The sequence below is a fragment of the Castor canadensis genome, chromosome 5, assembly GCF_047511655.1.
Source record: "Castor canadensis chromosome 5, mCasCan1.hap1v2, whole genome shotgun sequence".
Lineage (NCBI taxonomy): Eukaryota > Metazoa > Chordata > Mammalia > Rodentia > Castoridae > Castor > Castor canadensis.
In genome coordinates, this window is record NC_133390.1 from 141562067 (window position 1) to 141577308 (window position 15242).

General features: G+C 35.9%; 1 protein-coding gene across 10 annotated transcripts in view; it reads right to left on the reverse strand.

Annotated features, from left to right (window-relative positions):
- The window catches only part of Macrod2 (mono-ADP ribosylhydrolase 2), a 2131419-nt gene that overhangs the window by 567819 nt on the left and 1548358 nt on the right, over nucleotides 1-15242 (reverse strand). For all 10 annotated transcript variants that reach the window (XM_074074308.1, XM_074074312.1, XM_074074314.1 and 7 more), the window contains one exon: nucleotides 13947-14020. In XM_074074308.1, the coding sequence (XP_073930409.1) occupies nucleotides 13947-14020 (74 nt within the window). The remainder of the gene's footprint in view (nucleotides 1-13946; nucleotides 14021-15242) is intronic.

A 15242-nucleotide genomic window follows, 5' to 3' on the forward strand; every position in this document is an offset into this window, starting at 1 on the left:
TATATGTGTGTGAGGGGGGGAGATAATTTAAATCCCATTCCTACAGTAAGAACCTCACAGAGTTTCTTTAACGACACATTTTATAAATCTAATAATACATTTCAGAGAACACATTTATCTCACCCTGTAAAGTAAACCATTTGTGGACAACTTAAAATACAGAGAGTTCTTTTTCCTTTTCTATTGCCTCTTGAACAGAACGTGACTATTTGGGGGGTTCACTTACTGCTGGCAAATGGCCATTTCCTGCCTCTACACAAAAAGCTTAAAAGAAATTATAAAAAATAGTTGAAATCCTCTGCAGACATCTAATAACTTATAGAGAAAAGAATGTTTTGATGAGTTAGTGAAAATGAATCAGGAACATATGGATCCCATTTCCCTTGAGTTTAAATTTGTACAGAGAAAAACTCTTTAGAAAAATGAACTTTGTAGATGTCACTGAACCCAAGGGAAAAACATATGAGATGATTACTCAACTTAATACATTCCTAAGCTGCCCTGTGCTTAGCTGAAGCACACCCAGGTTATTTGTAGCCCAATTTGGACTGTCAAACACACACCCATCAGGCTCTAATTGTTTTCAGAGTAAAACTCTGAATAGCAGAAACTATTAAGGTGGTTAGTATTTTCAGCAATGAATTTTCATATAAAGTTTCATTGTCTAATACCTTAAAGAAATGTGATTATGCCAGTGGCAGGGGATTCTGGAAATGTCTGTGACACATATCTCTACATCCAGTGGGTGATCTATAGGTGGGTGGCATAAACAAACCCCAGTGAGGGACAACAGGGTACCAAGCAGAAAATCATCTTCTGACCATGCTAAAGAGTACCTCCGTGTCCACAGAGAATTAATTGGCTTCATGTGACTGAGTACTTTACCTTAGAAGTTTTTTTTTTCCTTTCAGGAACCAACTTAATTATACAAGATCCAAGAGATAGACCTGTTGTCTTTATTTTAAAGTCTGTCTACAGTAATAATTAAAAGAATGATTTAATTTGTGTGTTGATGACTTTTTTAAAGTTATTAATGGATTTCTTGCATTGAGATAGTGATTATTATTAATAAAATACTGAAAATATACTAAAACTCGTTTTAAATGAGAACAAAAGGCCCCTAATTTGTACATATAGTATGCCACAAAAACACTGTTAGCAACTCCCATGGGTATTTAAAGTGAGTTGAGATTTTTCTCTCAAGTTCTCACTTAGCATAGGGTTTCCCATATTAAGGAGAACAAACATGTTCTTTTGCCATACACTGTGTTCTACTTGGAGAAGATGCTTGAGAACAATGGTTGTCACCATTCTTAACCAGTGGGTGGAGAAATATGTGTTTTTTTTTAAAGAGGTCATTTTTACAGATATTATTATACAATAGATTTTGGGTATGTCCCAGTATTTGATTTAATCACTTCCCCAGGTAACTTTCATCTTATTTTACAGATGAGGAATAGGTCTAGAATGGTTTTAGCATTTTGCAGAATATCCTTATTCCCAGGCCAATGTCTCATCAACAAGCTGACTAACTCCTGGGCCATTAGGGTAGTACTTCAGGATGTAACATGGCAAGAACAACAGCCCCCACCAAAGGGAGATCTTCTGGTAAGAAATATCCAATATTTATTGCAAAATAAGCACAACAGAGTTATTCTTATGCCATGTTCAGGCTCTAAAGTCAACACATAAAGTACAAATTCCACATGTGCAAAATTTTTCTTTAGTAGAAGAGTCTATATTTGAAATGACATATCACCTCTCAATAGGTCCAATAAATCCAGTTTTTCCTCAGCTTTAGGAGAGATTTCTAGAAGGTTTTTTTTGGTTTTGTTTTTTTTCTTAAGCAACCATTGAGAAAAAGATGAAGTTTGGGTCTTATATTAAGGTGCAATATGAGAAAAGCAACGATAAGTCTTTGCATACTAAGATCACGTCAATGCATAAAGAAGCTAAAAAATATAAAAGAATTTGGACCAATTGGGAGGAAAGTGAATTTATATGACTCTTCTTATACAGAGATTTATTGTGGAATTGAAAATAAATTGCACCACTTAAACTCTTTCTCCTCATCTCTGTCTGTTTTTAAGGAGTGTACCTAACAGAGACCCTGTGCACATGGTCGTGTCTCCACCACTGTACCTTACATGCCAGTGTCCAGTAGCTGAGGTACCTGATGGCTTCCACTCTTGCTACAAACAAAGTCTAAAATTAACATTTCAGTCTCTACCTGTAGCTCTCACTTCTTCATCCAAGTCCCTCAAGCCTGGGATCACTGATGTGAACACTTCATTCTGACCAGGTGTTAGTAGCTTGGATTCATAACTGTAGATCCTTCAATATTCTCTTAGTCTCTGCTTCCTTGTGAAAATGAATAATATCCTCACTAAAGGTTCAGGCTTCTTGCTGTGGGCTTGTGTAAGGCATGAATGAATAGAAATGAAGATAACACAATTTAAATGAAAGGGAGTGTATTAGAGAACCCTTTGCCACTGGGCTCACAGTGACATCCTTCAATATTTTATGCCTATAGATCCACACTCTTGTGAAGTTTCTTCTGATATATTTTCTGTTGAGTCAAGATATTGAAAAAGAATTGAATTTCCAGGCCTTCTTATACCTCTTATTGTAGTGAGTACCAATGTTATCACTGAAAGAGATCTGTTCTCCACAGGAGCCCTCTTTGCCTACATGTGATTGCAGAAACTAAGAGATAGTTCCAGCTTTGGCTACAACTTCTTTTTAAAACAGAACAATTTTAGAACATGGCTGAGAACATTGCTGATCAGTAGATTAGTTATTTCATTTTACTAGAATGGAAAGTGTCATTTTTTTGTCCTCCAGTTGAGTTAGATAGCAGTAACAAGTCTGCTGAGTTTTTCTTCAACCAGAACAGTCTGAGTCCTACTGTAGGAAAGGCACATGCTTCTAGTTCACAGAAATGGCTGTTAAAGTATCCTTTAAGTATTTTTCTATCTCTGTGTCTGATGTAGACCCAACTACATGCTTGGAGGTTTATTTTCTATTTATAAAGATACAATATAATTTGGATAATCAGTACATTTAATTTCATAAATAGTTTTAAACCTTAAGTATTTTGTAACTACTAGATAATCCAAATCATTTATAGGAAATCAACATGGTGGTTTCCTATCCTACATTAAATGGGTCAAAGTTGTTAATATAAACTTTAATGATACCTCAATATGGAAGCTATTGACATCTTTAAGACATACAGACAGCATCTGCAAATGCCACTTGATTTTTGGTATGTCATCTGAGGAGCCTGGAGAATCAGAAAGCAAAGCTTTCTGTTGGTCAGATTGTGCTATAATAACATGAGCAAACATATTACTCTGGATGCACCAGTGGGCCAGCTCTAGAAGATAGATGCCGATGGCACTAATTCTGAAACTAGAAGAGACATGGCTTACCTTTTCTATTTTAAAGATGAGGAAACTGAGCCTCATCATCAGAAAGATGGTGATAATTGTTCAAAGCAATTTATGAGAGTAGAATAATATGATTATAACCTATATTGGGGATGCAAGTAGGACTGGGTATTGAACCCAGAACTTGTGCTTACAAAGCAGGTGCTCTACCATTTGAGCCATACCTCCAGCCCGTTTTGCTCTGGTGGTTTTGGAGATAGGGGTCTTGTGAGGTATTGCCCAGGCTGTCTTGAACCATGATCCTCACAATCTCAGCTTCCTAAATAGCAAAGATTATAGGCATGAGCCCATTTAAAAATTTTTAATCTAACTTAATCTGTATATCAAGCTTCCTCTTTAGAATAAGGTTAGCCAGTGGTTGGTATGTGAAGGTTACTACTTCTTCCAACTTCATTTCCAGGAGCCACAATTCCTATTCTTGGTACGTGGAAGAGGAACTGAATTTCTCTTACATTGGTGGCCTCATGCATATGATCCTGCAAGTTTATAAGCTGTCCCATAGTTTTATGGATTTCAAAGGTGAATTTCACAAAGAGATGCATTCTTTTTTGAACACAATAATCCCAAACCTGGGTTCATCCAGGCCATATCATCTGATCTGAGTAAATTTCTTCCTCTCTTTTTAAGATCTGAACATTGTAGTCTAATTGTAGACAGTCTCTACTTCACCTGTCTCAGGCTCTATTAAATATTGGCTTCAATGAAAGCATATATTCTTACTTCCAGGGTGCAGTGTAGAAGGAGAAAGAGATAGCCATCAGAAAATAATTGATACTTTTTGCATTTTCTCCTGTATGAAGGTAAATATTAAAAAACTCAATTTTTTAAAAGCATTTGTACTCATTTTACTATTTAGAACAGTGGCAGTCAAATAGCTTTCTCATCCAACCCATTCAAAGGACATGGACTATTTCATCAAAATCAGTGGTTCACTCACTTGAAAGTTGAAGAGAAACTATCAGGGACTAATAAAGGGACTAGGATCAGAGTGTAGAAGGGTTAATGAATATGATCAATGTAAAATATAATCATGTATGAAAATATCACAGTGAATCCCATTAACACCTACAAATAATATATTTTAATAATTATAAAAGTGCAGTGGCTCAACAAAGCACAGCTTGTTTGAAAGAGGTTGAATATACTAGTTCATGCATGCATGCACTTTTGGAAAAAAATCCTCCAAATGATTTTTAACCTTTCCTTTTCTCTAGTTGAGAATCACTACCTTAAATTATTAAAACTAAAAAAAAAAAAAAAAAGGTGATCACTCCATTATGCTAAAACATACTACATTTGTCTCAAAAAAAATTTTTTTTGCAATGCTGGGGTTTGCAGTCAGGGCCTACACCTTGAGACACTCCACCAACCCCTTTTTGTGATGGATTTTGTTGAGACAGGGTCTCAAGAACTATTTGCCTGGGCTGCCATGGAACCTCAATTCTCCTGATTGCTGCCTCATGAGTAGCTAGGATTACAGTTGTGAGCCATGGGTACCTGGCTTTTGCCTAAATTTTGATTTTTCAAAAATCAAATAATTGTGACATTTTCAGCAAATTATCTCCTTAATGTAGAATCTCCTGTCCAAATGGTAGGGAACATGGCAGCTGGTGGCTCCTATGTCCTGTACCTTTCAACTTCCATCATTTTCTTCCCCAAATCCAAGGGGAAAAGAAATTCCAGTGAAATACCATAATCAACCTATTTTGGGTTCTGTGCCCATGGATGGCTATCTTTTTAAGATGCTGAATCCTAGAAAAATCACCACTGGCCATAGAAGTAGGTTTACAGCAGAACATAAACATACCCAACTAACTAACTAACTTAAGAGTTTTCTTTACCTTGAACTTTAACTGCCAGAATTGTAAAATTAAAGATAAAAATGCCTACCTTGGAGAGACTTTTGTGAATATGTAATAGCATTTTGTAAAGAGCATGTTTTATAGAGCTGTAGGACACATCAGGAGCCAGATAAATATTCTTTTCCTTTCCCTATATATGAATTCCTTTCATGTATTTAAACATAACTCCCCTCCACAACACAGGATTTTTAGGTTCTCTCTGCACTGTCATAGACTTCTTTCTTTTTATCTAGAAGTAATGGTGCCATAATGGTTGAAGAGGGTCTGCAGAGGAGGACATGTGTCCATATATTAAATGTGTAAGTCAACAAGATACTCTTAATACACAGGTTAGTATGGCTAGAGTGTCTGGGACTTTGATATTAGATATCCCCATTTGGGAGTGGGAAAATCATTAAGAGCTGAAGAATTTACCACACAGAGTAAGAACAGGAGAGAGGGTTCTTGAACCTCTTTAGTTCAATGTCTAAAAATTTTTTATTAAAGTCTCTGTATTCTGGCACACTGGCTAACTAGAAATGGGCTCATTAACTTAAGGAACAAAATTGTATGTCCCATGTATTGTGGCCTTACTGACTACATTAGGGTTAAAGAACATGAAGGCAACCTGAAGGGGTTTCATTTCTAGCTCCAAGACCTCAAGCAGGCTTATTGTGAGTAGATGTTAAAGCAATGTGAGGCTGGAAGGATAAGTGGAATCATCTACTTGACAAGCATATGGGGCAGGATGTAATAACACTAAACAGTGGAAAACTCTCACCAAGAGGGAAGAAGATATCTTGGGGTTTGGCTGTGCCTCTAACAATTGAAATTTAGAATAATAAGATAAAGAAATGAAATTTTCTTCTGACCACAATGTAGCTGCTTGTCACATATATCAACAAAGGCAGTCTGAGAGTAAGGAGGTATTGTTCGTGAGTATAAGGAAAGTGAGGAGGAAGGGAGGCAGGAAGGAAGGAAGGAAAGGAGGGAGAGAGGGAAAGAGGGAGGAAGGAAAGGAAGGAGGGAAATAAAGGGATGAAAAGAAAAGAAAAAGGAGTTAAGAGAGATGGAGGAAGGGAGAGGAAAAACACAAAATGTTTCCAAGTCATCAGAGCTCTTGAAGAGTAAAAGCTGCATGGCATATCTGCAAAGTCTGGGAACAATTTTCTTCAATTATGTCACAGCCTATGAGCATCACAGCTTCCACCAAAAGATCCTGCATTGGCTAGTCAAAGGATACATTTTATAGCAGTATATTGGGATAATGATTATTATTACCATAACCACATTCTTGCACAGGATGTGAGTATTTCAAAGATGGGATTTATTTTTCCAAGCACACATATTTTAACCTTAGATTGCACCAAATACTAATGCTGGCACAGATACTCTGATGATGTCTGTGGACATTAAAAGATTCATTCTCCAACAAGAGCTCATTTGTTTCTTCTAGGTCTGTCATTGCTAGCCACACCCCTGTGTTGTGTAAAATTGAAGGAAGATACATTTATGCTTTTTGTGTTTCCGTAAATAAGAGTCCATAGGAATTGAAGCTTGGAGTGAAGGATATAATTTTCCCATCATTACTGTAAGCATTATTTCATGTTTCATTTAAACCTCCTTTTAAGAACCACAAAGATCCTAAGGCGTTTCATGTCAATGACATAAGGCAGGCCCCACATGAGTTTTTCTGGTGATCCAAAATGTGAATCTGAAACAAAAGTGACAAACAATTTTTAACACTGCATATGTTCAAAGACCTCTGCCAAGAAGGGGAAAAAATAGTCTTGGCACCAGAAGCTAAAGTGGAATGGTTCCTTTGTGATCCATAATGAGGAAACAAGTGGCCATGCCCTTGACCTTGTCAAATTAGCACAAGAGCAGCATATGAAGTGTTTGGGAGACTGATCATGCATTTCTTCAGTGGCACCCCAGTTCTATTTTTCTGTTCAGCTTTTTGATAAGTTGTGGATTATGTATCTGAATGTTGGAAGGCAGGGGAGAGTGACAGTACTTACCACTTCAATGGTGTAGAAAACAATGTCTTTATTTCCAAAGGACACCAATGGTGAACTCAAAACCAGTTTTGGCTTCTGGTTACCACTGATTGAACTTTAGGTCTAGATGAGACTGGGTAAGGACTGTGACCTCAGCTAGAAATGAATCATGGAGTTGGATATGTCTCAAAGTGATGTTGCCACATGTACACAGCATCTCAACACACCTGGCCACATCTGTAAGCACACTACAGGAAGTGACAAACAGCAATACCACAGGTGCTGTGTTTTCCTAAGAAATCACAGAGTAAACAATGTAAATGACAAATAGATGATATTTAACATTCTGAACAAAAATCTGTTTGTGTTAAAAACACAGTTTAAAAAATTACATGTCAGGCAGAAACTCAAACTCTGTAGGCAATGAGAGAAAACTTCCACCTTCTTCCTACATAGTAGAAAACTGATTTGGGTTTTCAAAATGCAGAGCTAAAGTTCCTCCATGACAATGATATCAAAATCTATATACACACTAAATTGAAATGAAAGTTCTCCCATTAAAATTGCTCTTATTCCAGAACAATAGAGTCTGTTTGTTGGGGAGAAGGTGTCTGTATGAGAAAGGAGGTTAGGAAATTCCCATGGAGTAGCTGAGTGGGAAAGATTCAGTACTCGACAGATACAAATAAGGGGCCTGGCCTCAGTTGAAGTGTAACCTTTGCTCTGGGTGATGGCATATACCCATGGTTTTCATTAGATCCTCCTAGAATGCTAAGTGTCTGTTGTTTTATAATTGGTGAGGGGGCCTGGTAGGGGGATTTCAGGTTTCTGTCATGGGACAACTGATACCTGATTAGTACTTCAAGATTTCTGTTTAAAACTTCCCTAGAAATCCACTGACCCTTCCTGCTCAGAATATTCACCTAGGTTCCTGATGCCCTAAAAGGACTTCGTATACATACGAAGGTGTATGCTGTAGGATGTTTTTCCCTTGGGGAATTTGAAATACTGACTATGACCTCCATGACTTAGAAATATCTCAAGTGTCAGGTCATTTGTAGCTTTTAAGGGTGAAAGAATCTTGTTCTTCTGCTTTCTACAGCAAAAAAATTACAAATATGTACACTGCCCCAGAGACCAATAGCCAAATGCCATATGAGTCCCTGGGGTAGAACAATAGAAAAGGCACTGTAAAAGCACTTCTTAGGCTAACTTCCAGATACAAATGTGGTGTCTCAGAGCTGTAGAGTGGGGAAATCATTATTTTACATGAAATGATATTTTTAGACTGCATGAAAAATGAGAAATGTATGAAACTGTGTATATGATAACACAGAGCAGCCATCCCAAGTTAGAAGCCTGGGCCACATTTCCATTACTCATTTCCATAACATCCCCTGTTTCTGTAATAAAGTTACTACATGAGAAAAATGGGTACTTATGAGAAGGTTATTATGCTTACCTGCTGTCAATTTTTTAATAACTAACTCTAATATTCTTTTGCTCGGGTTTTCTGAATTTATAAATTCTTAATCCTAATTTAGCTAAAAATGCCAGTGGGTAATTTTCATCCACTGCCCACTTCAGACTTGAACCCTAGATTTCTCTGCCATGTACATTCTTTCTTCAGTTTTCTATTTCTTTGTATTTATGTTCTGTGTTGTGAGATAATTCATCTAACTGATCTTCTCATAGCAATAATTCAGTCCTCAGCAGTGAAAATTTTGTTTTGGGTTTTTAATTTTTCTACTTGGGAGACATTATAGGTTTTAGATCTGGCACAAAATTGTTGTGCTCCTATTCTACCCTCCTGAGAATTCTCTTCCTGTTTTTTGTTAAAGTGCTGCTTCATCTCTTCCGTAGTTAGAGCTAACTGTATATGATTTGTTCAATGGGGATTCCTTCTTCAGATTCTCAAGTCCTCCTAACTATGTAGTGATACAATCCCTTTTCAGTTCAGAATTTGGGAAAATTGAACAGGTGGATTGTGGACCCAAGGACTTCAGTCAGGGCTCTCTGGATATAGAAGTATTCCTCCAAACCAGCTGGCAATGATTTGTAAAATCACATAGAGTCAAATCAACTGTTGTGTTGAGGTAAAAGAAAAAGTGTCCGCTCCTGGTGGTTTAGAAATCAAAGGGTAAGTAAACAGTGAAGTGTGAAACCTCACTAATTACATGACAACATCAAATATTATTGTGTATGGCAGCTAAACATGAAAACAATGTGCACCACTGAATCATATACTCATCTGGATAATAGAACTATAGTCACCGATGGAAGAATCACATCATATCAATTCCCCACTTTTGTAAAGGAAAAATTCAGGGGATCTTATCAGCTAAGAGTCACAGAACATACACTCTTACTCACCTGAGTCTATTTTGGCCTTGCCTCAAACAGAGTTGATTGACCTATGAATGGGGCTATATGTAAGCAAGTGAATAAGTATAGGAGATAATATGCAAAATAACAATAAAGACAATAATGAAATAGTGGTACAGGAAAGATAAAGGAGGAGAGAGAGAAGAGAGAGAGAGAGACTGAGAGAAAGAGTGGGGATAAAAATGAGTATTTTGCTTCAACTTGGATTTATAGTTTGGAATTCTACTCACTCATGAAACCATGCTCTATGTCTGCCCCTTGAATTTCCAGACTTTTCTTCTTATGAATAAGAATACATTTCTACCACATATTCTCCTTTATCTTATCTAAGTTGACATGAATATATTCCATAGTCCTATTTCTTTCACACAATCTCAGACTAAGATCCAAACCCAAGTTGGTGTCATAGTGAAATGCCAAATTTCACCATGTTTTTCTCATATTTTTAAAAATCAAGCTTTGGGCTCAAATAGCCAAATTTTCTTTTTGAAATTATTTTTGGAAATTTAAAATCATCTCAGACTTAACTATCTGCAACATTATTCTTGTTTTCTATAAATTTTTTGTATAAACATGATCCTATAAAAATTTCCTTCATCTCTAAATTTTTTGTATAAACATGATCCTATAAAAATTTCCTTCATCTCAGTAAATGCGCCAAAATTTACTCAGGGGCATGGGCCAAAAATTCAGCTTGACTCTTCTGTTTTGCTATGTACCACATCAGATTTACCTCTGTAACAGACATTACTACTTTTTGCTGATACTCAGTTTGTTTTATTCTGAACATATGAAATAATTGTGTTTTCCTGCTCCTGTAACTCAGTCATTTGGTGCCTTTCTCTGGAAAATGAAATGTGAGGAAAAGTTACATGCATAATTCCTTTGTAGAAGCATTTCTACAAAAGAACTCATTATTTTTCTCTGTCATGTGATAGGCAATATTTCACATGGCAGAATACCTGTCAGTTTGGGTTCCTGACTAAGCCAGTACCCTCTGTTTACTCAAGATAAAGAGTATAAAGAACATTTTCTGTTTTGACACTGAGGTTTGGGGGTTGTTTTTAACTGTGGCATAAGCTAGTCGATCCTTGCTGCAAACAGCTCCCAAATCCTGTTGGGGAGCAGAGGGGAGAAATGACCCAAACAATGTATGCACATGTGAATAAATGAATAATTCTAAATAAATAAATAAATAAATAAAGTGTGTCTCAAACTTCATGGTTGTTGCTTCCTTTTCTACTATAACTGTACTCCAACGCATCCTATCTTTTGTTTGGAATTATTGCAGGAGTTTCTTAATTGGTCCTCCCCCTCATGCTTTGATAACTTTAAAGGCCATTTTCCAAAGAGCAGTCAGACTTGTTTTATTAAGGTGAAATAGATCATGTTAACCTCCTTCCCAAAGTCCTTCAAGAACCTTGCACTACGCAGAGTAAAATTCAGTTTCTCTGTGAACCACAAAACCCTATAATCTGGCTCCTGTCTGGGTCTCCAAATTTTCCTCCTGCCACTTATATTTCCAACCACAATGGGTGTTTGACCACTGCTTTTCAAAAGTAAGCTCCTTCTCCCCTTTGAATTTCTTTCTTGTTGTCTCTTCTGTGTGGAATGTCCTACCTCAAGGCTTTTGTGTGGCTTAGTCTAATCCCTCCCACTGTACAAATCTTTTTTCCAAGATTATATCCTCAGAGTAGTCTCTACATTTTCTAAAACTACAATACCCAACAATTCACCATGTATTTACCATGTTTTATTTTGTATAGCACTCTCTGAACTCTCTTATTTCTTTTTTTACTTACTTTACTTCTGTCTTCCTAAATCACAAACATACGACAGGAATTCTTTGTTTTCCAGTGCTCTGTCCTTGTTATACAAAAAAGTGTCTGGTGCTTAGTGGGATTCAATAAATATTTATCAAGTGAGTGAGTTAATGAATAAATAGCTGAAATAATCAGAACATCAAAACAATACCTCAATGACAAAACAACCGAATTAGAAGCAATATTCTTTCATAAGTCCTTAACCTAGTTTGTTTTAACGGAGCAAAAAATAAATCAAAATACTTTCAGAATAATCAATTTGTATAGCTTTTTTCTATGATCTACCACTTACAATTCACTTAAACACTAAAACTTGATGTGTTCAAATTAACTAGTTCAAACTAAGTCAGATAATAATAAAACAAGGACTCTTTCAAAAGGAAATCAGCACAGGATATTTAAAATTGCAGTCTTTCCCAATCCAAATTATCTAAATTTCCTACAGGGGACTTAAGAGCTGTGCAAGCAAAGAACATGAAATCAAAAGAATGGACTCAAAAACAATGTATATTAAGTAGGAGACACCAGACAAAGGAAATTTTACAGAAAATAACTTTCTAAATAGCTCAACTAGTTAACCCATCACTAGAATTTGTCAATGAGCTGTAAGTATGACCAATAGGTTTACTCTCCATTATCACATCCTTATGAGAAGTGTTTATGCTTACCTTCATCACACATTGAGGATACATATGTGAACTCCCTCCATTGGGTATGTTCTTGCATTATTATTCAGTGAAAATGATGAATATGCACTACTGGACTTGTTCTGTTATCAACTATCACTTACAAAACATGCTGTACCTTTGTGAAGATGGTATAGGTCAGGAGCATTTTCTATGCCAACGACATGTAATGAAGAAAACCAGCTTTTGAAGGAAATGAATTTTTCTCCTGGCCTCAATAGCATTCAGAACAAGAAAGGCTTCTAGAGTCATGAGAACTGAGTCAGCCTCTGTTGCTTTCCAATCTTGAACACTTTATTCAAGCATGCTGGACATGGATGATGATAACGGTACCTTACCCCAAATGTGTCTTAAGGTTGTTGGAACAATGAAATAACTCATGTCAAATACATATTTTGTAAGCTGGCTATTTTAGTTATTTGGTTTTTTTGTTTGTTTGTTTCTTTGAGGTAATTTAAGGTATCCCCTAAATTGAAGTTGTCATATTTATACATTTCTAAGAAAGAGGGAGCAAAAAAGCAAGTATTGAAATAGGTATGTATGGCCATGTGGTCTTTGGGGTTAACAACGTTCCTATCTAGCTAAGAACTGTTGAAATAATAATTAGAAAATGACATTGCATTTCTTTTTCTTCTCTTTTTTTCTTTTTCTGCAGTACTGGTGTTTGAACTCAGGGCTTCACACTTTGCTAGGCAGGACCTCTACCACTTGAGCTATGCCCTCAGCCCTGCTGTTTCTTTAAACACAGAGATCAAGAGTTAGTTCTCACTAGGAAACTCCTATAACCTGTTTATATAACCAACCATTTTTAAATAATCCATCCCCTACCCAAAGAGAAAGCTATTTTTGTAATTCATCAAAATGAAAAAAAAAAAAACTCTTTGCAACACTTGTGTTACTATCTGAGGAGGAAAAATTCAGAAGGAAAATGTACATTGTGCATTGTCTGAAACCCACTTGCTGTTATAGTGTATAAATTGACAAAAACTCTGAAACCTAAAGCTTCATGGTCTCTAGTTATTTTGTTGTTTTGTTTATCAGAAAAATTCTGGTAAACAAATAATGTTTATCATTGAATATACCCCAAAATTTTACTAAATAAGCAGAATAGGAGGCATGATAAATACTCTGATGGAAGCATTTAGTTTCATTAAAAAAATCCTGGTCATAACAATGTAATTAATAATTATTTAATCCATGCTAATCTTATGGATGATGATAACGGTACCTTACCCCAAATGTGTCTTAAGGTTGTTGGAACAATGAAATGATTAATTATAAATCATAAATATAAATTATAAATTATAAATTATAATTAATTAATTATAAATTAAGTGATTAATTATAAATAAAGCTAGCATATGATATCAAAAAAATTTCAGGCTAAGCATCTCCTGTCCACAGAGACAATTTGACTCTTTAAGGAAAATAGTAGAACAGAACCATTATTCTTAATGAAAACCATTCTATTCTCTTGTTCACACATACACAACTCATACTATCCAAAAATATAAAGATGAGATTATGGTTAAATTAATCTGATTACTTTGCCTATCTGCACCATAAAACTGATCAATAGAATTACTGCAGTCAGGTGACTACAGGAGAATATTCAATTACTCATGGAACACAAATGAAGAATGTTCAGTTAACTCAATGACTATATCTAGCTGAAATTAATGGAATTTATTTGCCACTTTTTAATCAAGTGACCAAATTACTCCATCTGGAATGCCATTGACTATGCTGTTCTTCTTACCTCAGGGTGATTCTTGGCCAGCCATTCCTTAATGGTACTGAGGGCAATGACTGCAGCAGGCTCATTTGGAAAACCTATGTGAAGAACAGAATTAAACAAGTGAAGAGAAGAATGAAGGCAATAGAGAGGTCAATCATAGCATGAGAATGGAATTCACCTATTAAATAGTGTTCAGTTCAACAAGTAAGTACTGAGCAAGGCAGGCCTCACTCAGCATGTTACACATGGATGCAAAGCCTGTGATCTACACACAAGGCAATAGAGGATACTCCTCTAAGAGCATAGAGTTTAAAAAATGTAAAAGATCAAATTGTTATGAATAACAATATCAATTAAACATATTTGCATATGCTTAATACCTTGCAAAGCACTTTCATAGATTCTTCTCCTATGTAGTGCTCAGATTAAAGTTTATTATGCTCTTTAGCTTAAGAAAAAAACCAAGTAATAAGGGTTGGAGGACCCATGTGAGACATGCCAAATACGTATACCACAGAACGCTATTTCAATGAAGGTAACTCCTGCTCCATTTAGGAACACTGGAAACGATGTTTGAGGCCAAAATTATCACAAGAACTAAATTGATCTTGGAGTATGAGTTCGGTTTTACAAGGGCAGCAAGACTAACAGACTTATACTTCATGCCAGCGAAAAGGAGCGCACATTCGGAAATTTCATTACTTTTCTACGAAAAGTAAATTTTTTTGCCTTCTCTGGTGTTAGATACAGTTTTCTTGATTTTCATGTTTTAATATCTCTTCACTATTGGATTTTCCTCTGTTTTTATGTTTAGCTTATATTATGCACAATTTAGAGGTTCTTAAAATGTTTATAAAGATGTACAGTCATCACTATTTACAGAATAATTTAATCTTTACATAAGGAAACTCTGTACCCATTTATTATTCCCAGTCTCTCATCCTGTCAGCTCCTGATAACCATTAATCCTTTCTGTCTCAATGGACTTTCCGATTTCCTCCTGGACTTTCCAAAACTGCTTTCTCTGATTTATTTTACCAATTGTCCCCTGGGTCCTTTTTCTAGAACCATCCATCAAATGTATATGATTCTCAACTTCCTAAACTCAGTCTTCTTTTTATTCTAAACAGTCTACATTAGCCAGCATCATCCACTAGCCTGTCTATGACCATGTTTTCTATTTATTGTCTGTTCTGATTCAGAAAGAGACAGACATTATTTAAATGGAGAAATTTAAAATACCCAGTTTTATGGGAGGGCAAATATATGTGGTAGTAGTTCACACTGATGGTTCAGATTTCAGTAGTCCTTCAGAGA